We start from the raw sequence: 27,589 nt of genomic DNA on the forward strand, positions 1-27,589 counted from the left end.
CCTGCAAATCTACACTATGTGGCCAAAAGTACTGTATCTGGACACCTGACCATCAAGCCATATGAGGTTACAAACTGTTGCCACAAATTTTGGAGCACACAATTGTCTAGAAAGTCTTTGTATGCTGCAACGTTATGATTTCTCTTTACTGGAACAAAGGGGCAGTGACAGTGCCTCTGTGCCCAAAGCGAGGTCCATGAAGACATGGTTTGGAGTAGAAGAACTTGAATGTCCTGCACATAGCCCTGACCTCAACCCCAATGAACACCTTTGGAATGAACTGGAATGCTGACTGTGTCCCAAACCTCCTTCTCCAACATTAGTGCCTGACCCTCTTGTGGCTGAATGGGCAAATCCCCACAATCATGCTCCAAAATCTAGTGGAAAGCCTTCCCAGAAGAGTCGAGGCTGGTATAGCAGTAAAGGGGGGACCATATGAATGTCCATGGTCCAGGGTCAGGCCCTTGGTCTTGGAAAGGGATGTTCAGCATGCACATCTGGTCATGATGGTCAGGTGTCCACATACTTTTTTGGTCATACAGTGTATCTCAAGCTGTTGTACTCTACTTAATCCTGCTTAAACTCATATCAATACTCCAATTCACAACAGGCTCACCATATATATTTATTAACATATATATTTAGAAATTAGAAAAAAGCTTCAGAAAATATCCTCACAAGGTTCTTCCTCATATCATCTCAGAGTGTTTTTCTTTATTAATGATCTAGATCTGGGCATGGATTTCTGTAAAAAGCTACTTTGTGATGATGTCAATCACTGAAAGCTATATACATATTTAAATATTTTCTGATTGGTGTTTTGTTAAAGAGTAACATGTAAGCAGTTGCTGCCATAAAAGGGAATATAATTAGGGCTTCGCTGATCCCATTTCCCTCATTTTTTGACCCAACACTGATATCATAGTTCTGAGTATTGCCCTACACCCAATACTGATCTAATACTGATGCTTGTTGGTGCATCCATTTTCTGTCTGTCGACATCATGCACAATCAATGCAAAAATTATATATATATATATATATATATATATATATATATATATATATATATATATATATATATATATATATATATATATTTGCTGGGACAGTATCATGGAGTATGGGTGAGGTTTGAAGGGATCAAGGTGCGTGAGGTGTTTGATTTTTGTGACATCCTGTATATTTTCTATATAGAATTCAAAATTACTAGCCAGCTACCAAATTCATAAGTACATTTATTTAGCAGGAAAGGAGAATTATTTTCCAGGTCTGTCTGATTCTTCAAGACCATGTCTCATTTTCATCATGACCACCACCATCAATATATCAATCAGGTGATGTATCTAAGTGTCATGATTCAGTCTCCCAATTTGATCAAATTCTAGTCCCTACCTGTTTCATAAAAGCTACAGAGCTAAGTAGAATTGATAAACATCCTCCATGACTGTTATAAAGCCTTCAAACTTACAGCTGCCAGATTTAGCGTTTGAGAGATGAGTGAGTCTGGAGACTTGTTCACACGGCTGCTGGAGACTTTGACCCAGGAGAACTGAAATCCTGTGATGGGTGTCTGGCCGGGTGTGATCTCAGACACCTGCCAGCTGAACAGACCTTCCAGGGTGCCGTTCACCGTCTGAAACTCCGCTAACAGCTTCTCGGGGCGCTGCAGCGCCTTCTTGGCCTGCAGATGGCGCTCTGGGACAAAGACAAGCATCATTAGAGCCGTGCAACAGACATGATTTTCAGTCAGCTGATCACAAATACCTTATCCAAAACGCATTTCTCCAGACTCAGCAATGTGAACGTGTTACTTTTTGATATACACTGAATGGTTTACATATATGTTTACCACTAAGAATCATTTTGACAGCCTGCTTAGTTAAAACTTTTAATGGAAGTCGAAGGGCAGTTGTTAGGTTAGACGATCAATGTGTGTGGGGAAACATATTTGTAGAAGGCTTTAAAAAATTCTTCAGATATTTTTGTAAATTAAATATGTACAAGTCGTCCTTTCAGAGATGGGATTACTTTTTCAGAGGGAAAAATTTGCGTCGGTGCTTTACCAATGTGTGGGTTTGATGGTAAATGGCTACCTAGAAACCTTTGGAAAAGCACTAAATGACCAAAATAACTTTTTTATTGTATTGCTCCAGTGTTGGAAAGTTGAATAAAACAACATAAGAACAGCTCTGCTAAGCATTTCTCTCTCTCATGTCTCATCCCAAGACCTTTATTGTGTTTGAGTTTTAACTTTGTGTTTAACCCTAAGAGGTCTACATCTTTGCTGCTTTCTGATACTCAGGTTTAATAGGTAATAAAAAATATGCAATTTTAAGATATGTAGTGTTTCATACCTACTTTCCCTCGGCACAGATACATAGTGCTATGTGAATACAGTAGTTTTAAGTGTGTCAGGTGAATGTATATAAAGCTAATCCACTAAAAATGCAGATGAGAAATGGAGAAATTCTACAACTAACTTCAGTCCTGAAAACCAAAAAGTTAATAGATAAAAATCTGTATCCTCTGCTTGTGTATAAGTCATACAAAATGACAAAAAAGGGAAAAAAAACCCCAATCTTTTTCAGCGCTAACTGCGAAGCAACAAATGGATTTGAATTCAGCTCTCTGTGACAATTTATAGTAAGGAAGTTTCTACACCAAATTATTTGTAAAGTATTGAATAATATGCAAATTACTGAGCAATAAGTAAGGTGGTTCATGTTACGAGTGACCTCGGCAGGTTATGCGTACTGTATTTTCTCCCATTTCTTCCCAAGTTTGGTCAAGTCAATTCCCACTCACTAGCTAACGCTCCACAGCACATAATGGCCGGGGAGGGTGGGGCAAACACACATTTCCTCTGAGACACGTGAAGCCAACATTCATATCTCATATGTCCCAGAGCAGCATAACACACTCTGCCCTCTTCCACATACAATATGCCATCTCTCTCACCTAGCAAGCACAGCCAATTTGGCTCTCTTGGCTCGCGCCCATGGATGGCTGATAATTATGCATTTTAAATGACCTCTATTGTACTGTAAGTGAGTTTCAATTAAACAAGTTTTCTTTTGTTAGTACAGTGAAACGTATACATTTTCATCTGTGGCAATTGAACATATGCTGCGCTACAGTTCAAGAAATGCTATGGTGCAAAAACCTTTCCTTACCATCGTGGGCACAGGACAGTAGCTTCTTCCCACGGCCTTTAAGCGTCGAGCACTGTGGGGTAGTGACAGAGGTCACGGCCCCGGCCTTCTCTTCATGCTCAGAGAGTGGTATCACAGTTACTTTGTACTTACAGGCAAAGAGAAGGTCTGTGATGACATAATGCGTGCCCTAAAGGAAAAATGGAACATGATGTATCAAATCTTGACACCAAATCTGCTCAGTGATGCCAATACTCTGTGGATCAAGAGAAAATGAAACATAATAAAAAATATCCTTGAGGATACAACCATAAAGCATGATAAAGAGTGGGAAATAAACTGATGCGATGTATGATTACTGAGTCGCTGAGGCTGAATTTCACCCAGCTCTTCTGATGGGAAATCAGATACTGATCCCTTTAGCCGCAGTGTATTTGTGTCATATAAAAAATGGCTGTGGTTTTCACACATTTTCATTACCTTCGCTACCAGCCCATGACTGATTACATCTGGAAACATAACACTCTTGGCTGCTATAGCATTAAATGCCATATAGTTAGACTTTAGACAAGGGCTTTATGGAAACATAGGAACCCCAGTGAATAAACCACACTGTTATATGAGCAGATATTTATAGGAAACGTCCAGGTCTTGATAATGACCTTGTTTCTTTCGTGTTAGCCACTGAAAGGCAACACAATGGCACTGAGTAATGTTAGTATATTGTGACTGCTACTGATATTCCATTACCGAGCGTTCCTTTACGTCGTCCAGACATGTGCGCCTGGTACATTTTCCAGATGATGTGTAATAGTTAAACCTTTCCTTCCTGCTAAAATTAAACACCTTCAAGTTGCCCAAGCAGATCACAATGAGGTTGTAGGTAGGTGTGGTGCATTGTAACTAAAAGTGGCTGGGCAAGGACCACCTTATCCTGCTGCTGGAAAAGCAAACAGCCCGTGCCCAGAGCATTCCTATGTTTATTAAACAATATACAGTTTCTCCTGCACTCTTGTTTGCTGGTAGGTCCAAATTCGAGCTGACTGCAGGTCATCCAGGGTGTCTCATATCCACCAGCTTATTATATGACCTTGCTGAGTTACATATGAAAAGTATTTTCCAGACTAATGCAATATAATGCGGTGACTTTCTCCATTTATATCTGAGCCAGAAGACCATGCGAAACAAGATTTTCCTTACTAGAAACATTTCTACTGACTCCTACATATGTGTTGACAGCCGAGCAGAGAAAACAGTTAACATACCTGTACAGTAGCCGTTTTCTCCTTCTTGGTCACGTTATTAGCACATACCTCTGGAAACCAGCTTAAAAAGTATGAAGTGGATCCCCTCTGGTTTTCTTCACAGAGAGACACAAGAACACATAGTATATTAGATCTGTGCCCTGGTTAAACTCTCAAAGACTTTGGTCACAGAGCTGCATGGACATATTTTAAGGGACACGCCGCCTCCTGTCCTCTTCCTGTTCCGTGTCCAAGCAGTATTACATCTTTCATCAAACTCATCTCCCACAGTGCATCAGGTTGTCAGAGGCCCAGAGAGCCATGTCCCCCCCATCTGCTTTTCATTTCACAGCCATATTGATATTATTAAATCTGTCTTCATATGTCTATTCACCTCTTTCCAAGAGATAGCGGTAAATCAGCACCCCCTCTTTATGATGCTCTGCGGTTTCAGCAGAACTCCCCCCTCCGGTCTTTGAAGAGCATCACGTCACCAAATGAGTAATTTCTGACCATGCTTACCATACAAACTCAAAGTAATGTATTGGAGGAGGTACAGAGAGGACACCCCGATGAGTGTCTGTTTATGTAGGACGGATAAAATTCACCATAAGGCTTGTGTCTTTGTAATGTTCTTCAATAAAACATTAGTCACTACACTGCTTTTCTTTGGCTCTGACTGATTCAAGGACACAGGCAGACCATCTGTGAAATTGAAACGGCTGTCCAGCACAGTTACGATCTGTGTAATTGGGGTGAGGACAAAGTAGGCAATTTAAAATTCAATTTGATATGGTCGCTGCCTGATGGAAACTCCTCATGAGCTCCTGATTTATGCATTCTGCACCACTGTGTCACGCAACAAGCGAAATTTTATTGACCTAATGTACAGTGGAATGGAATAACATCCCTCCAGGACCACAGTGCAACAAACAACATACATCGACTCAGTTCACACAGCTACACACACCGCAAATGTAAGACGAGAGCTTTGGTTTTGGCTCCACTTGCCTGGGAGTCGACTCTTCCAAAATACCTTCACCTGCAGCTGGTTGTTGTGGTAGTGGGGAGCCGCGGCCTCGAGTCGGAGGACTCTGGGAGATGAGCGGGAGATGGGCAGCTCGTTGGAAAAGTCCCGTGATGTTGGCGAGGAGCCTGCCATGAGAACACGAGATTCAGGTTCACCAAGTGGAATTCATTTAACACATGACCCTTTTGAGGCCTTTCATGATTGGTTGCCTGATCGCAGATTCTCTGTAGGAGTGCACGATGGAACGTTTTTTAAAAAATGGAAGCAGATGTAAAGCATAACAAATATGAAAATGCATGTAAATAATTATTTGTTGCAGTTGAACAGAGTGAATATGACACATTCATAAAGACATTCTAATACGCGTTATATGCAGAAGTCATTCAGTGCCGTATCTGTCAGCTGCATACGTCTCACCTCATTAATTCGTGGTCATTTAATAGCTAGTCGAAATTGATTTAAATGAATCTACTTTATAATCCAAGCAAAGTTTGAAAGATATCCTGAGGGACTCCGGAAGGCTTATAAAAATGGGGAAAAAAACAAAAATAAAGATAGAAAAATGTGCACAAGGGAGCAATAATAATTGAGGTGCGAGGAAAATATAAATGCATATTGCCGTTTTGAAAAATGGAATAAATCTTGACATTATTTAACCTGCCAGGATGCACAAAGCCAAAACACAGACTGGATTCGCTAAATTTTCATACGTCTTTGCTGCGTGTCTGGAATTAGTTTTGGCAGAATTAGTGCATGATTTATAAAGCATAAATTAAAGCAGAAAACAACATGAGAAGAGAAACTCCTCTTTGCTATGGAACGGCCAGTGTTTTTTTTTTTTTTAAGTGATGTTAACTAAAGCCCTGGTGGGGTGTTTGAGTCAGGGCATTTCTGTTAAGACTCCCTTTCATGACCCACAATTCAACTGAACACAGATAAGAACTGATCTAGAGTGTTGATATACGCCAGGAAACTGCTACTTGTACGACAGGTTAACTCCTTTCATCTGAGGAAAAATGACCTTGTTTTCGGTGCCAAAAATTAAACCCATGTAAGGAGACGCTGTTCGGACATGAGAGGCATCCTCCAATAAAGGTCTCCTGTGTTGCATGATCATCAATGACAATGCTGATTAATAGCTATGGGGAGATGAGAACAAAGAGAGCAAATGTTCAGATCGGACAGCCATCCTGTTTAATTTATGTTTTTGGCTTCAAGCTTAAGGCATGGGGCTACGACCTGCAAAATAATTCATTAAACTACATGAGCTCTCCAAAGCTCTACAGCGTATGCTCAAGCAAGCAGAAACAGAAACAAATGTCACTTGTTTAGACCCAGCCCTTACCGGTGGAAGCGGCAGTTTTGAAAGAGAGCTGTGCACGGTTACTCTTCAAACGCTTCTGTCCCCAGAAAGCAACTGCCTGAATGTTCACTATGTATTGAGTGTCTGGCTGGAGTCCTCCCAGCTCCATCTCCGTCAGCATCTATGGAGCATGGAAAAAAACACAGGTCCAGACATGATAGTTAAGTAGGAACAACAACAACAACAACAATTATTTTTCAATGATTAAAAAAAAAAATTCTTACCTTATGCAGTCCAAATTCAAAGTACTTGTACATATAAAATTATTTATTGCTTTGATACTTCTTTATTAGTAGTAGTTGAAGTAGTAGTAGAAATAGTAATAGTTGCACTAGTTTGATCAGAAGTAGTAGTGGTAGTTGTGGTAGTAGAAATAGGAAAAGTAGCACTAATACTATTACTATTACTACGGCTACTACCACATACAGTATATTTGACCATAGGTAGTCTGTGTTCTGAGTAAGTAAATATTTTGCTTTTCTTACTATGATTGACAGGATATCCAACCTGTTCAGGAGGTCTAAACAGTTCTTCTGTCCCTAAAGCTGTAGACCAAAAAGACTAGCCAGTAGGAGAGACACTGGTTCTCCAGTTGAGGCAAGTGAGATCCAGGATTTGTGACATTAATGGTGAATAATGAGCTTTAATATGGCCATGCTTCTCCAGATAGCCAAAACATGTGTTTCACAAGTGTGCAGATAAACGAGCCCAGTGAAACTTGCGTGAAGCCCTCCCATGTCACCACGGAGCCATATGTTATGATTTTCAGTATCTGAACTCTATTTTAACTCGTGGTCCAATGGGAAATTGGGAGAGTTTTTGCTCAGACCAAAAACGTGCAAGATGAGCTCTGTTAGTAGAAATAGCCCTTTTATGCTGGAATGAGGGTAGATTAGTGTGTATTGTGACAGTGATAAAGGCAATAAATAGTAAAATGGATGCTACATTGGCATTACAGACTCATTTCTACCTGGTACCATGATTTTTCATTCCTTTTACGGCAATGTAATAAATTTTCATCAGAGGTCTAGTTTAAACCTGTTCGCTCTGTTTACAATGCTTCCTTTTACATGCTGTACAAAAAAAAAAAAAAAAACCCTCAACTAGCCCTTCGGTGAATATTCCACGTAAATGCTTCAGGCTCCAACACAAACATTTTTAAAGTGCAGCTCATAACAAGTGGTCTAACATTCTGTAAATCCTGCCTGGCCCTCGGTTGAATTTTTCTCTTGCTGATGAGGTCAGGGAAAGTTATGCAGCACAGATACAAGATGGAAGAACACATAGTAAAGCGGATGAGTCCTGGATTCCTGGATACAATGCGGGACTAACATTGTATACTAGACTTTCACCACTAGTGTCTATCTTGCCGTGATTCACGATAATTGGATTTAAATGTGGCTGGAATTGCCTTGCCTGTTGCTCTTCAATGTGGGAATGAAGTAGGAGCCCTTGTAAACATTCCTCGCAATCTTGTGGTGGAAGTCCCATCTCCACCATCATCTCTATCATGGAGATGGAATTTTTTTTTTTTTTTTAAACATAATGAGATTTTAAGGGTGTGCGAGTGGTGTTTCGGTCAACCGTTAAAACTCAGTGTAGATTTGGCAGTACTCTGGTCTTGTATCACATTCCACCATCAACCTGTCTTCTTCTGTTAACCTAACCATTCGGACAAATGAGCAAGGAAAGAGCTCGATACTTATGTTGGACTAATATCGTCATCGTGTTAAATGGTGCATACTTCTGAGCTCATTTCATGCCCGGATGACATAGATATAAAGCCGTGGTCTATTTTGTTTTAACTCTGCTGTGTTTTTTGGATGAAAAAATTCCTCGACTCCAGGCGGTTCAGAAATGATTTTTTTTCTTTACATCTTGAATAGGTTTCGCTTAAAAGAAATCACTATTTTTTGAAACCCGTGTCTCCGAAATAGCTCTTCTTTATAGGCTACTGTTCTGCGCAATGGATGGCTTTCTCAGACCCAGAAGTTATTGCGTTGTAAAAACAAATTACCTAATCAAAACCATTTGAGAGTTGCGGCTTCAAGGAGAGTGCTTAGGTTACAGTAAAATACGATGATCACAAGAGCAGATGGGGTCTTTGTACTACAGGCTTTGCGGAGAAATAAATACACTTTCTAACACTTTATTAGGATGCAGGTGGTGCACATGAGTTCAACACCTGCGAGCTAACGCTGTCTAAATCTACGAGTCTGAACAGCTATGGTGAAACTATGAAGATAAATTCTTAAGATCCAATTTAGATTTAGGACTTCCTCAGCCTGAAGGGTTCACAGGATAACAGTCCCCTATCTCTGCAGGTGCCAGATGACTTTCTTAAGTGAAGGATACAAACAGATAATTCATAAACCTCAACAGCTGGGGAAAGCTAAAGAACCTCACAGGACCTCATTGGGCTTTGGCACGATTGCTCGCCCTCATTTTTCTCCAAAACGCATTTTCCACTCACAAAAGATATATTCAATGCAAAAAACCTCCTGCCGGCTAGAAGTGAAGGTGAGACAGAAAAATATGTTCAGCGTTCGAAGCCAGAGTTATAGAGCAGCGCTTGGCTTCTGAGGGAGATGAGATATGAGCTGCACTGGGGAAGCCTTACCCCGTCTGCGACCCTGCTGCTTTCCTTTCCACTCGGGCCGCTCCAGGTCACTTTGTAATGGTGGAGCTGCAGGTCTCCCTCTCTGGGGGGGTCCCAGCGAAGCAGCACGCTCACCCTACCATCAGCGCTCACAGTCTGATTCTCGGCGCTGATGTTCTGCGGCCTCTCTGGGGGAAACGGGTCTGTAGCGGGGAGAAAAGAGAACGTGCATTTTAGTTTGCTGAATCTGATCACATTTAATTGTGCTCTCTTGATGTGGCCTATAGCCAGTGGGAGAGGAGAAGGTCCATGCAAGCCAGAGACGGATGCAAATCAAGAACTCATGGAAACTGCAAGGTCGATGTAGATTGAAGTCAATGAAAAAAGCTGTCTGACAGCACTGTGATGCTGTGTTCACTTTTCCTTCCTTTTTTACGTAGCCAGAGGAAGGAACTCAGTAGTATGTAACACATAATTAAATTGGGTTTATTCAAAGCACCAGCTAATCATTTAAAGAAAATAAATAATAACTAGAGCTATTAAGAGAACAGGATAAACTGTTTGCATGCCAGAATTACAATTAAACGTCAATGGAAACAGAACTGGACATCATTGTCTTCTTGTCATTTTTGTCTCTGTTATTCTGCTTTCATGGTCTTTCATGGTTCTTGGCTGCATATGGAATGTTTTCGCAAGCCTGCGCCACAACTCAGCAGGCCATATGTGTGAGTGCATGTGTGTCATTGTGTGTGTGTATTCATGGTGGATGACTCTTCAGTGGAACAGATATATGATGAATTGAGACTCAGTCTCTTGCCACTGGGTGGGGTGGATAAGCCTTCCACACAAAAATGCAACCAGGGGTGTCGAAGTCATAATGCCTGAACACATATAAAGATCTGCTCCTCATTTTACAGCAGTTTCACCTCATCACAATATTTTGGAACGTTGCTAGGCATACAACGTACACCAATGACAATATTGTTCCATTGTTATTGACTTAATCTACACAAAAACATGAACCCAGCACTAAACATGAGGAAACATTCAGACAGAAAATCAACATAACCTTTCGCTATCAATAGTACCTCAGCATCTAGTGTTTCACCAGGAATGCATTTTTACCTTTGAAAGCAAGCAATCTGATTTCCCTTTCAGCAGCATTAGAGAGCAGTGTTATCTACTGTAAACCCTTAAACGGTTACTGCAGATGGCCTTTAGGGTGGGCTTCCAAACTCTCAGCATCCATACGAAAACAAAGGCTCCATTTCGTGCTGTGAGGCAACCCCCGATCAACACACGTGGCCCTGTTGCTTGCTTTAAGGTCGCAAGTGGAAAACTGTCACTTGGATTTTTCCTCACCGAGTCATATAGCCTTGGAGGAAGACCCTTTCATCTCTAGATATCCTTGAGTAATGGCAGCTACGCACATGACCTATGACCTTCAGCATTCTTCATGCACCCCCGCACCCCTGCCACTCAGATGTCCCATGGCAATTTGATGAAAGTTGCATGTTTTGTGACCCCCAAGGAAGAGGGAAAGAAAGCCATATGGTGAAAAAAAGGGCTCTACAAAGTATTATTAAGTATGTATGTTAACAGTGATTTGCAATACTGGCTATAGAAAACAGTTTCTTATAATTTAACAGAATATGACCAAAGCTGTGCTTCCCATAGAAAATGGCAAATCGTGAATTTTCAGCAGCGAAAGGTAATTTTCAGCAATGAAAAAGGCTGAAATCATCTGCATAAGTATCAACAAAAGACTTTCAACACTGCATTTTTTTTATCCTCAACATCGTTCCAAGTGCTGGTAATCTTTAAAAATAAAACAAGAATTGATTTGAGTCATTACTGGTGATGGCTTCAGTCTGCATGTAATTACAGCTTGGATTTGGACTTTCAATAGACTCACTTTTGGAACGTGCCAAATCAAGCACCCCTGTGGTCTGAGACGACGTGAAGCACGTCCCTGAGAAACTTGTCTGCGCCATAAATTGTAATCAAACAAATAAGAATAAACAAAACAAAAATGCAAAAACAGATACAATGAGAAAATCTCATACTGAGCACGTTCTCATTTTTGTCCCTGTATGTTTGTTTGCTGCATCCATGGAAAAGTCAGAGCATATGCCAGAGCATCTCTCCATACACTAAAACATGTTTAAAACCTGACACAATGTCGGCTCGCCAAACTCTCAGCATGAGAGATGGGGTGTATGTGTTTGGGTGTGTGTGTGTACGTGGGAGTGTGAGAGAGTTGAGTGGAGCGGGCTGTGATGATGTACAGGCTGTGGACTGCTCTGGTTTCAGGCAGGCCAGTTTTACAAAGACGGCTGACTCTGCAGTGTTGCTGAACTGCTGTGAAGGATTTGCACGTTCGTCTGTAACTCCCCATAACTCCTCTCACTCAGTGGTGTCCCAGCAATCTACGCTGAGGCTTTGCCCATATTATTGAGCATCTGATTAAAAAATCTAATGTGCAGACTTTTACATTTACATTACATTACATTTACAGCATTTGGCAGACACCCTTATCCTGACCGACTTACATTTATATAATTTTTTATACAGCTGACCAGTTAAGGGTTAAGGGCCTTGCTCAAGGGCCCAGCAGTGGCAGCTTGGTGATGCTGGGGTATGAACTCACGACCTTCTGATCAGTAACCCAACGTCCTAACCACTGAACATAATCAAAATGGCAGTAGACGCAGATCTTCGCTAAATCTTCGCGGGAATATACTTTGTCGAAAAAGTGTAATGGTTTACCTCGTGCTGAGAAGAAGTGCTTGCTGGGAGTGGTGAAGCCGCGTGTGCCCTGGCTGTTCACTGCACTCACCCGAAACTGGTACCACCTGTGGGGCCGGACGTCCTTCAGCAAGGCCCGTTCTTCCATGGTCTGGCAGCGAGAGAGACAGAAAGGTCAGGGCGGATTTAATTAAGACAAATCAGATGAAAGGACTCCATCAATGCTGTAATGACTGGTTGATCGTTCGCAAAAAGATCTTCATAGACCTGCTGAAAAGCGCTATTTATATGTTCCTATCCATTACCTCGCAGTTCCTATTGGGAGAAAATGGAGATGACAATGGACTATTTGTTTCAAAGATCTCTTGATCTGATGGTTTGAAATTTAAAGCCCCAATTAGGGGTTGTTGAAATCATGTCCCTGGATGAGCTCAGTGCCTCTCAGAGAGAATCCGCTAAAGAATACAATCTGTAAGTAATTGGACAGTGACACAATCCTTTGTCGTTTTGGCTCTGTGTTCCGGCACACTGGATTCGGATTTCATAAGGAATCAACTATTAGGTTAAAGCGCAAAATGTCAGTTTTAATTCAAAGGCACGTATGTCCATGTTGAGTGAAACAGAGAGATTTCTTTGCATACAGTCTATTATAAAGGTGCAGTTTGACATCGGGATGTTCACTTACATTGACATATCATTATTTCATGCACAAAAAGAACCAACACACAGTCTACAGTCGAGTTTATTCTAGACATGAGGAGCAGGGAAGTATTAATGCCAGGAAAGCAGGCTATCATGAATCTGAAATAAACAGATTAATTCAATTATAGACGATAGTTAAAAACAAGAACTAAAGCAAAATGAGAAACCACACAAGTAAAGGTCAACTATCACAAAAAGAGAGAATAATCCAGCATGATCTAAGAAGGCTTACAGAAAAGATGCCAAACAGAAAAGAAAAAAAACACTGTAATTTTCACTCGAGTCTGCTGATGCATTTGGGTGGCCAAATGCATCCCAAATATGAACATTTTATTTCAAATACCTGGGGAATACATAGCAAGGGAATTCCTTGCTGTACATAAAGATGGAAATGTGTAAAGAGTACACACTCTTATAGAACACCTACACACCTGTACATTCAAGTAATTATCCTATTATGTGGCAGCAATAAATGCATAAAATCATGCAGATACAGGTCAAGAGCTTCAGTTAATGTTCACATCGAACATCAGAATGGGGGGAAATGTGATCTCTGTGACTCTGACCATGGCATGGTTGTTGGTGTCAGATGGGCTGGTCTGAAAATTTTAAAACTGCTGAGCTGAGATTTGCGTACACAACAGTTTGTATAGTTTACATAGAATGCCACTTACCAGAAAAAAAAAAAACATCCAGTAAGTGGCAGTTACAGTGAGGGGAAATGCCTTGTTGATAAGAGAGGTCAGAGAAGAATGGCAAGATTGGGTCAAGCTGCTAGGAAGGCTATGGTAACTCAAATAACCACTCTTTATACCCATGGTGAGTACAAAATCATCTCAGAACACACAACACGTCAAATCTTGAGGTGGATGGGTTACAACAGCAGAAGACCACATCCACCTGATGGATCTTTGACAGATTTGCATAGGCTACCTGTGAAAAATATCTATCTATCTATTTTTTTTACTTTAGAAATTATTGTTCGCTTCAATACATGTGGCCAATACTTGTAGTGGTTTTTTTGGAAACATAATACATTTCTGATTTTACATTTCTAGTTTTTCTTTTCTGATTCAAATGAAAGTTGACAATCAAGAAAGACGATCTTTGTAAAGGATGGTTTCAAGGAAAGCTTTCAGTGATGTAGTCTGGATAACAGTTGCCTTTTGGCATTTTGGAGGTTTTACAGGAATAAAAGTTCTACATTATTGATCATAGAGTTCATAGTAATGGACCACTTAGGTGTGTAATTCGTCCAAGTATTTCCATTATCATAGCTGTAAACTCTGAAATGTCTATACAAATTAACTTAGAGTATTTGAGTGCTGTCTCAAAGGATCCAAAAACCAGAACACTGTCACTCACGCAGAGAGAATAAACGTCATTCTAATCCAGGCACAGATGACGATAGTGTGAAATGCGTTTGTGGAAAACATGGCCCGGACTAGTGTTGCTGTTCTCTTACCATCATAACGGTGTGCCAGGGTGAGGCGTCATCTTCGCTGGGATGAATGCCATGGTTCCATCTCCTCTGCAGAATATACAGCACTGGCTCAATAGACACATTGAACTTAGACATCCATGTCACCTCCAGCTGTCCATGCGGGTCCTCTAAAAAGGCCATGTCTTTCCTTGGCTTCAGAGGGACGCCTATGACACAAGGATGACACATGCTGGGAATCACCTACTTAATGTCCTACTTGTTCTGCATGTTAAAAAGTGGTTGGAAACAGAACGGGAGAGTAAATCAATTCAATGATGTGATGTTACGGTACAACATAAAAACGGATCATTGATGTTCAGAGTATTAGAGCATACAGAGCATACGGATGTAACATTCTCCAATGAACATCAAGAAACCAAAACGCTGGTTTGGTGTGCTGTAGGTATTTGTTATTACTGGGACAACTTAGGAATATTCGTCCAATTTTGTCAGTTCTTTTTTTTGGAATTCTTAAACTTTACATCAGCAGAATATTCTTGTTTGTAGGAGCCTGCTAGGTTAAGCTTTATACCATTAACTCTAACTGATTACAATTTATCTTAATTAATAAACAGGAGTATGGAGATTTGGCTGTACTTGAGCCCATTTATTCAAATGCTGTACTTTCAGACAGCATATCATACCTTTATAAAGGTTGGTTGGTGCTTGGCAGGTGTGGCCACAGCCATTGGAACAGCACTTTTTAGAGCCAGAGCACTCGCGGTCGGCATTGCAGCTCTCCACGCAGGCGGCTGCGAAGCCTGATGCCCTTTGAGGAGAAGGACAATCGCCCTGCTTCTGTGTCTGCAGTGACTGCAAGAACTCAGCACTGGTCACACACTCATGGTGCTTCTTTTTATGAAAATGAGGGATAAAGAGACAGAGAGAGGGAGATGGAGACAGAGAAGGAGATACAGTGGTTAGCAGCAGACACCCACCCACGTTCCTTGGCCATAGCGGTTCCGTATGAGACAGAGCCATGGCGTGTGCGCGCGACGTCACGCTCCTGCCAGCGCTGGCACCGCACTACTTTAAGCCCGAAACAGACTCGACGCACACAGAGCTCCGCTTCTGAGGACAAATCTGGCTGCGGAGTTCCTGACCAAGCCTCTGGAAACATTGGCAAAACATCTCCAAGAATTACTTAACTTGATGCTTCTCTGGGATGCTTCTCTGGGCAAGGCACATGTTTCTTCCATTGGTTCAATCACACAGTTGGGGAAACAACAAAGCATGCAGGTTGTTTCTAATACAGAGAGATTGAAAATTACACCAGAGTACTTATTAACCACTGGGTTTAATAAACTGCCGTTGTACTACACTTTTACTCTGAGCATCTTTAGAGGAATATTGAAAATTCAGGCCTCAATTTGAGCAGTTATTATATTTTCTGAGTGCACAATTACATTGTTTTGTCTGTTTGATTTCTTCTCTTAATATCTCACCACTCTGCAGGATTAGGAAAAGGATTAAAGGAGTGTAATCAAATCTGAACCTAGGGGCCAGGTGGATAATATGAATGTGATTACATTTTACATTACACACACACACACACACACACACACAAACACACACACATATGTGCACATATAGGCTTGTCATGTTTTAAATCACAGAACATTACAGTGTAACTTTATATGTTGGCTCACAATCTTCCTCAAATAGCTCCCTGATATGGGTGAAATTGAATCACAGGAAGACTTTCTACCGAACATGCACATACATCATGACTAGAGCTCTTGGCATCATCTCCCAGCAGGTTAATGACTGTTATGTTCTTTATGTACATCTCATATCCAATTGTGGTTTAGTGTTCATACATTGCTGTTTTTAACTGCACTGATCAAACACACAGGCTTTCTGTGGTAAGGCTTACCTCGCAAAACTTGTGAGAAAGAACTCTTTTGGTTTCCCATAATTCCTTGCATGGCTGTAGGCACTGCAGACAAACAAAGAAAACAGACCAGAGACTGGAATGTAACCAGCCATTGAGTAAGGGAGAAAAATAGTAAACAGTGCAGCCAAATATGCCAAACAACATTAACCTTTCATCATAAAACCAATCTACCTCATAAATACCCACTGCAATTTAGTCTTTTTTTTGTTTTAGAATTGTACTAAAAACACCCTAGAAAACTTAATAACTATTTTCCTGCTTTAGCATGGAAATGTGACATAATAATAAAGTAGCAGATACAGGTCAGGAGCTTCAGTTTATGTTCACATCATACATCAGAACTGGATAAAAATGACATCTCAGTGACTGGCCAGATGGGCTGGTTTGTGTATTTCAGAAGTACTCCTGGGATTTTCACACACAACAGTCTCTAGTGTTTACATAGAATGCTACAAAAACACAAAAAATATCCAACACCCTGTTGATGAGAAAGGTTAGAGAAGACAGAGGAGGCCAGACTGATTCTAGCTGATAGTAAGGCTCAAATGACCACTCTTCACAACTGTGCTGAGCAGAAAAGAATCTCTGTTTAAGAAAAGCATCTCAATTATTTAGGTTTGTAAACATTTTGTGTAGGCAATAGGTAGATTTCCTTTTTGCTGCACAGAATCTAACTAAATTGAATATAGGGTTCTGAGATTCTAGTGCTGGAGTGCCAACCAAACCTAGTCATTTACTGGAACTGAATCAGTGTCTTTAGACCCTGATATAATGTGTTTTCATTTGGTCAAACATAGAAGCCATGCTCCCACCTTCCTCTGGGAAAGACTGGTTTAATGAAGTAGCTACATTGGACATTGGACTACTCCTCCAACTCGATTCATGCACTTCATCGCCAGCAAAGCCAGGGAAGTAATACCCTGTAAGAACTGTTTTAGATACAGATCTTCAGTCAAGCATTCATTCTTGTTAGGAAGTGAAATAAATATTTAATAAAAGAGTAAATATTCTGTTTAACTTTACACATTGCTAATGCTTAAATAATAGATTATAGTGTCACACTGACAGGAAAGGGTGTGTACAGTAGTGTGTTTAGTCTCAGTCCTCCTGTTCTTTCCTCTTTGCGCACTGCTTACTTCAGTCCCCTCTAATCTATCAAACATGTGCGCTCCCGGCAAGCCTCTGTCTCTGCCTCACTGGGCCAACCCTAGTCATTCATGTTGTCTCCAGTATGAGCTGGACAATATTAAGACATCTGTTGTGTGTTATCTGACGGATTATTTCAACATCTGCCACCATCTATTCTCCGCTGGAGAAAAGACGGCTTTCAGTTGGCCGAACCCCACAGAGTGCACTCTGCCTTACGGGGAGGGGGGTGGTTGGGGGGACAGACAAAGGTGTCACTTTACTGCAAAAATAATCACAGCAAATGTGTAAATTTGATTTATCAGTCAGTCATGCTGAGTCCTATCAACATGGTCTTGCCACGAGTGTTGCAAAAGTGAACATGTAGGAATTTCGACAGAGAACATGTTCTTCTGGGTGTCAGAAATTTAATGGTGAACCATTCAATACTGATTTTTGTTGATAAGGTTGGAACAAAAAAAGTAAAGGTCTATCGGAATTGTGAAATAAACCTATTGTAAGTTCTAATATAACTCAATTTAATGAGAAAAAAGTGGCGTGTGTGTGTGAGTGTGTGTGTGTGTGTGTGTGATAGCACTCTTTGCTGTGTTTTTGAGGACCAAATGTTCCCACAAACCAAATGGTGGTGGTGATGGGGGTAATAAACACACAGTTTATAGACATCAAAGATGCAGTAGGATTTTTTTTTACAGAAAACCCAACACCAAGGTTATGGTTAGGGATATGATCAAGCATGTGGGTATCCATATTTTGCTACAGAAATATATGTAGAATTTGTGAAAATCCCTTTATGAAAGAAAGTAGGTATGTAATATAATAAAGAAGACATATATACTGTATATAGTATACATGTTGATCTGGTTGCAAAGCCAAGGCCAGATTGACCAGTGCATGCACTGCCTCCATCTAACAACCGCTGACAGCCTTTATGGGTCACCTTCACACCCAGCACTTCAAAACCAAAAACCCACTACCCCCTCTCAGCTAAACATACTCTGCACTCCCAAACACACAATGCCTGCAAGCCATCAATGTGACACCACTCTCTGGTGAGGGTGTGGAAAGAGGGCTAGTGGTAAACTCAATGCCAATAAAGACCTGCGCATGGGAGCTGGACTCCATTACGGGAAACTTGTTCTCCTTCCTGCTGCCTCCACAGCACAACTCCCATATTCATCACAACTAGACCGGTATGCAGTGCTTAGTCTGAACCTGACACAGGTTATCAGCGACTAATTTCTCTAATGCAGAGGGCACCGACTTAACAGACAGCGTCCCATTATGTGGTGATGGACGGATGACAGGCTACATCTGGAAGTGGAAGTGCAACTAGAAGGAGCTGAGCTTAACCACAGTCTAACATGCTTTAGTCTAAACAAACTCTACCGCGAAATACATTTGTGACTATTTATGTGAACAATGCTATGGTACGCTGCATGTTTAAACTTAACATAATTGCACTTTGAAATGAAAATGATCGCTCACTTAGGGATGTTAGTGGCATTTCCTTTCCATGACAAGTCCCAAATGATTATTACTGAACATCGAGTTTAACCTGAGTGTTTAGATGATGGCATCCCACAGGGACGGAAATTGCTTCCTCTGCTGGTCTTCATCACGCTCGCTTAGACATATTCTGTTTCTGAGCAAAGCTGACTCTTTGGCCTTGTCATGCTGTATTGCCTAGCCACTGACAGACTGGTCTAGTGGGATCTTTGTGCCAGGTGAAAGCCACTTAATCTTCACTGACAGAGAGACAATGCAGATATTTCAGCAAAGTAGAGGACGTTTCTGATAAAAAAAAAAAGTATAAGACGTACCATATGTGAACTTATGTGTCTTTTGTAAAGCAAAAGGTTCAAATGATAAAAACATTTCAAACTTACACTGTAATAATTATAAAGATTTAAAAAAAAAAAAAAAAAAAAAGATCACTTACTGTTTCTTTTTAAAATACATTTCCCAAAATATTTTCTTGGTAATCAAGCTGTTTTCCTCTGTAAAATTTACAAGTCTAGACATTTTATTGACTACATCAAAACTTTAAACTTCACCAACACATTTATGTTCTTGTTTAATAAGACTTTCCATTAAAGCAACAATTAAGAGAACAATTGAAATCAGGCTTCTTGTTCCAGCTACAGAGAAAGAGGAAAAAGAAAGAGTCGTAAAGTGAAGCCATTCCATAATCCATGGAAATAATAACAGAAGTTCTAATACGTATGGGTGACAAATTAAAGGAAACCCAACAGAAAATGTCTTAGTAATGTTTTGAGCTGCCAGGATAAGTTCAGTGTGCCTTGGCATCCATTCTACAAGTCTCTGGAACTGTACTGGAGCGATGAACACCATTCTTCCAAAAGATATTCCCTCAGTTGGACATTTGATGATGGTGTTGGGGACCACTCTCTCACATAGCTCCAAAATCTCACACAGGTGTTCAAGTTGAAAGCTGCAGACTGGGAAATGCCATAGCATATGATGTACATTCATATTCATATACACTCCCCATTTAGTGAGTACTCGTGCCCTGTAAATGGGGGCAGGGTCTTTCTTGAAGACACCATTCCCATTAAAATAGTAATGTCTCAGCCTGGCAAATTACTCATAATCTTCACTAATATCGCCGTCATGCAAGCTGTGCTATAGTTAAGTATCCATGCTGAATTTCGTCATCCTTCTTACTGTACCAAAATTGTGTAGCTGGTATATACTTGTGGAACTAAAAATAGTTCAGACCATCAATTAATCAAACAGAATTGTCCTGATTAATGTCTCTGGCTTCTCTACCGGCACAAAAAATCTTCAGTAGTAGGCTAGAGTAATGTCTGCCAAAGTTTCTCACTCTTTTCAAAAATCCCTTCTTCTGCCGGATTTAAGAGGCCAGCAATTGAAATCATTTAAGCTGCTTTAAACAGTCATGTTTCTTATTCAGTTTTATTTATTTACCCACAGTATTATGTTCTAATCACTATGAAGGTTGATCTTTCAATTCATCATCTACCATCTTCTAACTGAGGCAAATCCCAAACAGAGGTGCTTCTACTTTCAGAGAGTTATGTGAGGGGTAAGTGACACAGGCATTCAGGCAGGACACAGAGAGTCATGGGTTCTCAATTTTGTAGCCGAACCACGGCAAGCCATGCTGTTCGATGGAGAAGTGCTATAAGAGGACAAGTAGACCCAAACGCTGTCAGTAAAATGCCATGCACAGTATAACAGAGCCTCTGGTTTTCCACTTTGCTCTATCCAGGCAAAAACTCGGGATCCTGACTCGGGATTCCTCAGGTATTTCAAAGTCTGTGTGCCTAGCCACAAGGTCTTTGTCCAAAAATTCCAGAATATCCCATCCTTCTTGTCTTTTCTCAATACAGTAGATGTGTGTGCAATACATGTGAATCTTCCAGTGTGCTCTTCTGTCTGCAGGCTAACTTACATCTTCCTGATGTAATGCTATAGTGCTTGTTCGAGATGCTCAACTAATGTGTCAGTCTATAAATTAGAGGAAATGAAACAATGCACTGTATTAACTTCAGCACTTTAAGGTGAACCAGGTGTACAAACCATATGTGAAACCAAAGACGCTGAGGAAGGAAGCCAGCACTATAGATCATGCAAGTATGCATGATGATGTTGCGTCCACTTTGGTGATACAGATACACTGGTGAGGTACACCAGAGACAAACGCCGGCATGATTTGTCAGGGCCAGAAATGTGTTACTGTTTAAAATTGACCTTGCTGGACAGTAGACACTGTCGATGATGGATGGTAAGCTTCACGGACTTCAGTCACATATTTAGACATCTATATGGTGCCACTTGCCAAAGTCATAAACCTCACCTTTTAAGCCTTTTGATTGGTTGTTTTCATTACCTGGTGCAAAAATGTGATCCTATTATGTAGTGGAAAAACGTGTTAGGGAAGGGTAGGCTGGAACACATTAAGGACAATATGGAAAACCTTTCAAAAAGATAAAAGCCAACTGTCCTTTGGTAAAAAAGACATTCACCAGATGAACAAACCAGCCAAGAATGGCCAAACCTTCCATCTGTCTTCACCTCTAACACTCTGGCTTTAATGCACATGGCCAGGCAAAAAAACAAAACAGATACACTGAGCTTAAAGTGTAGTACCATTAGTACCATCCACATTTAAAAAGCAACAGTACTTAAATAAATATGATTCTCAGACTTACTCAATTTTTTATACTTTGTGCACTTGCTGATTACATTTTGTAGCATTGGCACAAATAATCTTGGCTATTTAATTTTTTCTAATTCTTTCTAAAAGTTAAAGGTCACTCCTGGCACTATATTACTGGGGGGGGAAATACTACTAGTAATAAATACTCGTTGGTTTTGATGAGTGTGTGGTATGGTCAGTTCCAGTCATATATATTTATGGTCATTTTTAAGCCTCCAAATGGCATTGATGTGCGCAACATTATTGGACTGACTGTGATCATAAACACTCTTGACATTTGTTACAGAAGTTATGACTTGCTTGTTCTCAAATCGACTATTACGTTTCGGTGGCTGATTTCTAAATCAGTAGCAAATGCAGAACTGGATCAGTCTATTAAACTCCTGTGTGTTAAAACGACAGCTTGGCCTGTTCGTGAACCCTAACAGCAATGCTAAGCCTAGTTTATTTATTTGCCCTTTGCTTTTTGTTTACATTGTGGAGAGGAAACATCCTCATTCCTAATGCTATAATCCAGTCTTTTGATCAGCTACAGCAGACTCAACGAGCAGTTGGAGAACCACAGGCTCTGTTAACAATCTGTCCTGTACCAACAACGAGAGGGGATGTCGTACGGATTTTTCCGGCTAAATCCATTTATGGTTGCTTAAATCCCTAAATCAAAGCCAAAGCCTAAAAGTTAATTTAAGCCCTATGAACAAAAACCTATACATTTCCAAATGTCCACCACAACATAGAAAAGTCAAGTTAAGGTTTTTTTTTTTTTTTGTATGTTTGTTTTTCATAAAGGGCCTGGTGCTTGACACCCTTTATATCCTAAAAACAAAAAAGCTTTTCCAGCTGTCACTATGAATTTCCCTTTGACAAGCAATGTTTAGTATATGATCTGACACTCCTGTCTTTTTCCCTTTGTATGCCCAAACATAAAGAGAAAATTCACCAATTGCTCAGCTTTTTCACTATATTTACTAGGTCTGAGGCTGTGCCACTGATGTATGGGGTGATTTCTGAAGCTTTGTGACTCCATTTTAATAATGGTGCGTATTAAGCCAAGTCATGAGCCCATATTGTGGCCAAGTTGACTCCCATTATAGGATAAAATCAGTTAATGTATTGTGGAGATATTTTCAATAATTTACTTCAAAACATTCTGGAAAAAAAAAAAAAAAAAATTCCTTTAACCAGTATATAGAGAACTGGCCTCAGAACAACAGTGAGGGGAAATTTGTAGCAACACCTAAAACACTGAGACAGGGCTTGTGGGCCACTTGTTATGGGGACCATAAAAAAAAAAAAAAAAGATTCCACTAGAGCCTGGACCATTAATCAGAATATTAACCAGAGAGCTGGTGTTTTGTACACTGAAAATACAAAGAATGTGAATTGAGTTTGGATTAGGATTTATACCTCTACTAAAAAAAGGACATAAGAAACTCTACATGAAAATCTAAGCAGTTGAAAACCACTATAACATTGGCTCATTTGCAGATGGTGATTTAGTTTAGCAAAACAATGTCACATAGTTCTGATCAGGCCAAGAAATATTAAAGTGGCGTTGGACAATAAAAAAACATCATATAAAAGATCATTGCATGGAAAATGGCATATATAAAATTTCTGTCAGGTGTCTTCAAATTTTATGAATAGACTATGGTTCAGTTGCAGGGTATGGATGCTTTTTCAAACACCACAGAAAAATGGCTCTAATATAGCCTAATATTTTCATTTTTATGTCTAAATGACAAAATACACATCCAAGTATAATTCTGTGTAACCTACATCCAATGCATGTAGAGTAAAATACATTGTGTAAAGTGTAAATGACCTTGAAAATCACCTCAGAATGAAGGCATGCGCCAAAAATGAACTAATAATAAACGGTTCAGTAAAAACACTTGAACTCCATTTAGCAGTCATTTAAATGTGCTGGAACACACATATATATATATATATATATATATATATATATATATATATATATATATATATATATATATTTTTTAATCTTTCTGAAAACCAAAGCTTTTTTTTGAGACATTAACAACATGGGGAAAATACACATTAGACACAGTCTTGAATTTGAACTTTGTTATTAACACCAGTAGGAAAGAGGAAATAAAATGTAAAGTCATATCAGTAATAATAAAACACATGCCTCAGCCAATATGGAAGAAATTAGCGCAGTAATATTTGGTTTTCCTTGAACATAAATCATCCTAGACCTCATTTTTAAGCAAGCGAACCAATGATCACCTCTTGGCCTCTTTTCTTTCTGGTTTAAACATTTTCATTTTACCTGAAAAGCATAAAAGGTTGAAGGTTTTGGTTTGGTATACTGACATTTAAACGCTCTCGGGCTCCAAACCTACCATGACAAAAACCATATGTAGAACATTTTTCATTCACAGTTGGAAGGTTTTAAAATTCCACAAATGTCCAGTAAACGTGCGGTGCTGTGTAAATACCGTTACGGCTAAAAAGCCCACTCACAGCTGAATGTGGCACAAGCTGGTCATTAAGGTGCCACACAGGACACCAAGTGAAGTGGAAAACACCCGTTGCTTAATGCAGTTTAAAATCACCAGCTAGCAGATGAAAACAATTCATGCTGATCTACTGTGGGAACAGCCTGGGTGTTCCAAAGAGCTGCAACATATTCATGGTTACATAGGACATAGCTCTGTGTGTGTGTGTGCCACACAGAACAGAGTGCTAAAGGTTGAACCACTGAGATAAAGGTAGTTCAATCTAGAAACACTGAGGCTTGGAATGTTTTTAGCATTGTACATTTTTATTTTCTAGTCTGAATTTATGACTATTTGAAATATTTTTGAAATGTTCTTAGTGACTTGATAAACAGAGCGTGTTTGAAGCTTGTGAGGAGCAACTAATCAGAGAAACTTGGAAAAAGGAATCCACAAATCTCAGTGTGAACTACCTGAGTGTTCTGTAATATGAGTACAATTACATAACGATGACAAATGTGTGTAGAACACGAGTAACACCGCAGTCTCAAAATGAACTTTTGAAGCTGGAATATCAATAAATTGTAGTTTAAAGTCATAATATCTTGTTTGAGGCTGTTTTGGGCCAATTTTCCAATATCGATTAAGACTCCTCAAAGGAGATTTCAAATGTCACAAAGTGCAAAGTTCTTGAAAAACACAAAGAGTTCCTCTGCTCTTGGAAAACACTACAAAAATGGAAAATTGCTAAATCAACATTGGCCGGAGATGCCCTCTCCACAGGGCTAAAAGAGAGCTGAAACTGCACTCAGCTGGAGAGATTCCCCCAGAGAGGTGGCCACACAGGGAGCGACCCTCCACCAACTGCCCCCGATGATTCAGCTCAGTGACCAAGCCGGGGGGGTCAGGGTCAGCTACCAGGTCTGCAGCTCACCTGCCAAACGGGGGATGGAAGGGAGGGATCCAGACTTGGATTAACATAGGGAAGTGGGGTATGTGTAAGGCCTGCAGCTTCCTCGAAGCTGTCCATAAAAACAGCAGGCTCTCAGAAAGAAGGTTAATCGAGGTCTAGAACTGTAGAGAGGTGCGTGTGAAGCAAAGCCACACTTAAAGGAATATTGGACGTCACCTTTTTTTTTCCTTAACTCTGGTCACATAGATGAGCCTCTGGGAATGATATCACGTTTTTGTACTCAATCACTACTAAATTGATTCTTTGAGTAGCAGATTAGTCTGGGTGAACTTTACATTAATGCAGAATGTAATTAAATGAAGGAAAGTATGGAAACATGCCTTCCTTTAAAAGAAAAAAGAACAAAGGCACAAGCAGGGACCTAGCCTACATGTTAAAAAGATGTCCTTGACACATGCTCTAAGTGAACAAACAAGGGCTAATGTCAAGGGCCCTTTATGGGCGGCTGCACAGCCCAGGAGGATGTGAAATGGCTCTCATTATTTTCACAAGAAGCACAACATTTACTTTACCTATTATTGGAAGGACTGTGGGAGAATCACCTCCATCTGAAAGCAATTAGAACAGCTCAAGTGCTTGGTGTGAGAAATTCAGCCTTCATGGGGGGGAAAGCTCTACCTTTTTCAGGCACGTTTAACCTTGCTCCCTCAGGGCGAGTGCTGCAGAAGGCAGCCAAAGACGTCTGGTTTAGGCAATTACTATTAATGATCTAACAATGTTTACTGGCTTATTACAGAGAAATTAGTGCTGCATATCATTTCATTCTGCAAAACTGCATATTAGAGCATTCAACCGTTGCCTGTATTATATATTACATTATATATTATATTAATTATATAATTTCTACGTTCATTGAAAAATGAACCCTATCAAGCATATCAAGGGATTTTGTGGAGAAATTATAGTGAACAAACGTCTCATTTAATAAAAAAAAAAAGAGGTGCAATGACCAAGCAAAACATTCCGACATTTAACAAGGAAAAGGACAGTTTCCTCCTTCAGACAGCTGCTCAGTCAGTCTCGCTCAACTGTGTGTTTTAACACCTTTTGGTGCTGCAGTGAAAAAGAAGAGCACCATGAAGAAGAGCATTCATTTTATTGCTATTTCTTTCAGAGATATCAAATTATTTACATTTTGTTTTAAAACAGGCTTTCAAATAGTACATAAAAATGTCATACAGCACAAGCAGAGATTTGTACAGCGCTTATACACTGATTACTGGCCAAAAAGTTAGCTGCAATAAAAAAAAGAAAAAGGATTTGACCACGAAAGCCATACACCACTGTATCAAAACCATTTTGGAAAATAAAGTTTTATGAAAGCCCCCTATTAAATACATTCATTGTATCAATAACCTTGGTGCTGGAGCAATTAAAATTATCTGCAATACTGCGACAGTGGAAATTGTATTAAACGTAATCCTTGACCTCAAAACAGGGTCCCTGAGCACATTAAGTTCAGCCTGTTTTGGTTTTCAGTTATGACTCAACTGAGCTGTGCTTAGCATATGAATGACATATATATGACTGAGACATACAGTGTAGTTCATATAAATGCAATGAGCTCTTGGCATTTCTTCAAAATGGACAGTGTTTCACTGTACTCAATGAGGTAGAGAAATTGATTATATGAAAAAGATATCAGATGAGATAAGAATGTGAATGGAACAGCAATCAGCTTCCTTACCTGAGCACATCTCCTATGGTTTTCGCACCAGCCCAGAACCTCATCACTCTGTAAAAAGAAAAAAGAAAAAAGTAGGGGGAATAATTAATTTCATTTTAGTAGCCATAGAATACAGACTGACCTTTTCATATGATGTGTTTTCCCATTCACTGTTATACATATTACTACATTATATTTGGTTCTTATGTCATCATTTGTAGGCTGAAACCAGAATTGTTTCCAGAGTGAGGAAGTGCACTGGGCACGGATGAATCAGACTAGATATAAACACAGGAGTACCACACGCCAACGCCATGACCTCTAGTGTACGTCAACCCCTAACCACACAGACTGCTGGAAAAGAGGCAGCCGGGAATTAAACGTGACTAACAAAACTAATCATAGTGAAAAGTGTCTGTGTTTTGACTCAAGAAGCTCTCTTTCTGATTCAAGCTGAAACATCCTGGACAATTCCAAATGGCATTCAGCCACTTCCATAAAGGAAAATTGTAACAGTCTTGCTAAAATAACAGAAAACGCAAGCAGCGTCAGTCATAAACAGCCATCTAAAACAAATCACAGAGTACCGGCACAGATTCTGTCCCTCTAAGCAGGGTTAATTACCTCTCTCTAAACACCCCCCTCTAGGCAACCAACATTTATCCTCCGCAAATTCAGCTTATGCCACTTACGAGCTCCCACGCTGCCTTTGTGAGGTCTTAATAAGCTCTTAAAGAGAAAAGAAAAACCCATTATGTTTGAGAGACTGTCCTGAGGTCCAAAAAAGTGATCTCGAAAGGAATGTTGGAACGTTACATCACCCCAAGAGATTACATCACCCTTTTAAAGCTTTCTTGATGATCGTTCCATATGAAAAGCCAAAACCCACACCTAGAAACTTCAGGCCAGAAAGTG

At 40.0% G+C, this 27,589-nt stretch overlaps 1 protein-coding gene across 1 annotated transcript in view; it reads right to left on the minus strand.

Moving 5' to 3' along the window:
• anos1b (anosmin 1b) overlaps nucleotides 1–27,589 on the minus strand; it is a 40,432-nt gene that overhangs the window by 6,026 nt on the left and 6,817 nt on the right. The window contains exons 2-12 of the mRNA XM_017478830.3: nucleotides 26,696–26,743; nucleotides 16,200–16,262; nucleotides 14,968–15,175; nucleotides 14,306–14,490; nucleotides 12,160–12,289; nucleotides 9,412–9,593; nucleotides 6,774–6,912; nucleotides 5,410–5,553; nucleotides 4,420–4,514; nucleotides 3,176–3,344; nucleotides 1,471–1,697 (exon numbers count right to left, since the gene is read on the minus strand). Of these exons, the coding sequence (XP_017334319.1) occupies nucleotides 1,471–1,697; nucleotides 3,176–3,344; nucleotides 4,420–4,514; nucleotides 5,410–5,553; nucleotides 6,774–6,912; nucleotides 9,412–9,593; nucleotides 12,160–12,289; nucleotides 14,306–14,490; nucleotides 14,968–15,175; nucleotides 16,200–16,262; nucleotides 26,696–26,743 (1,590 nt within the window). The remainder of the gene's footprint in view (nucleotides 1–1,470; nucleotides 1,698–3,175; nucleotides 3,345–4,419; nucleotides 4,515–5,409; nucleotides 5,554–6,773; nucleotides 6,913–9,411; nucleotides 9,594–12,159; nucleotides 12,290–14,305; nucleotides 14,491–14,967; nucleotides 15,176–16,199; nucleotides 16,263–26,695; nucleotides 26,744–27,589) is intronic.

The sequence above is a fragment of the Ictalurus punctatus genome, chromosome 10 (assembly GCF_001660625.3).
Source record: "Ictalurus punctatus breed USDA103 chromosome 10, Coco_2.0, whole genome shotgun sequence".
Taxonomy (NCBI): domain Eukaryota; kingdom Metazoa; phylum Chordata; class Actinopteri; order Siluriformes; family Ictaluridae; genus Ictalurus; species Ictalurus punctatus.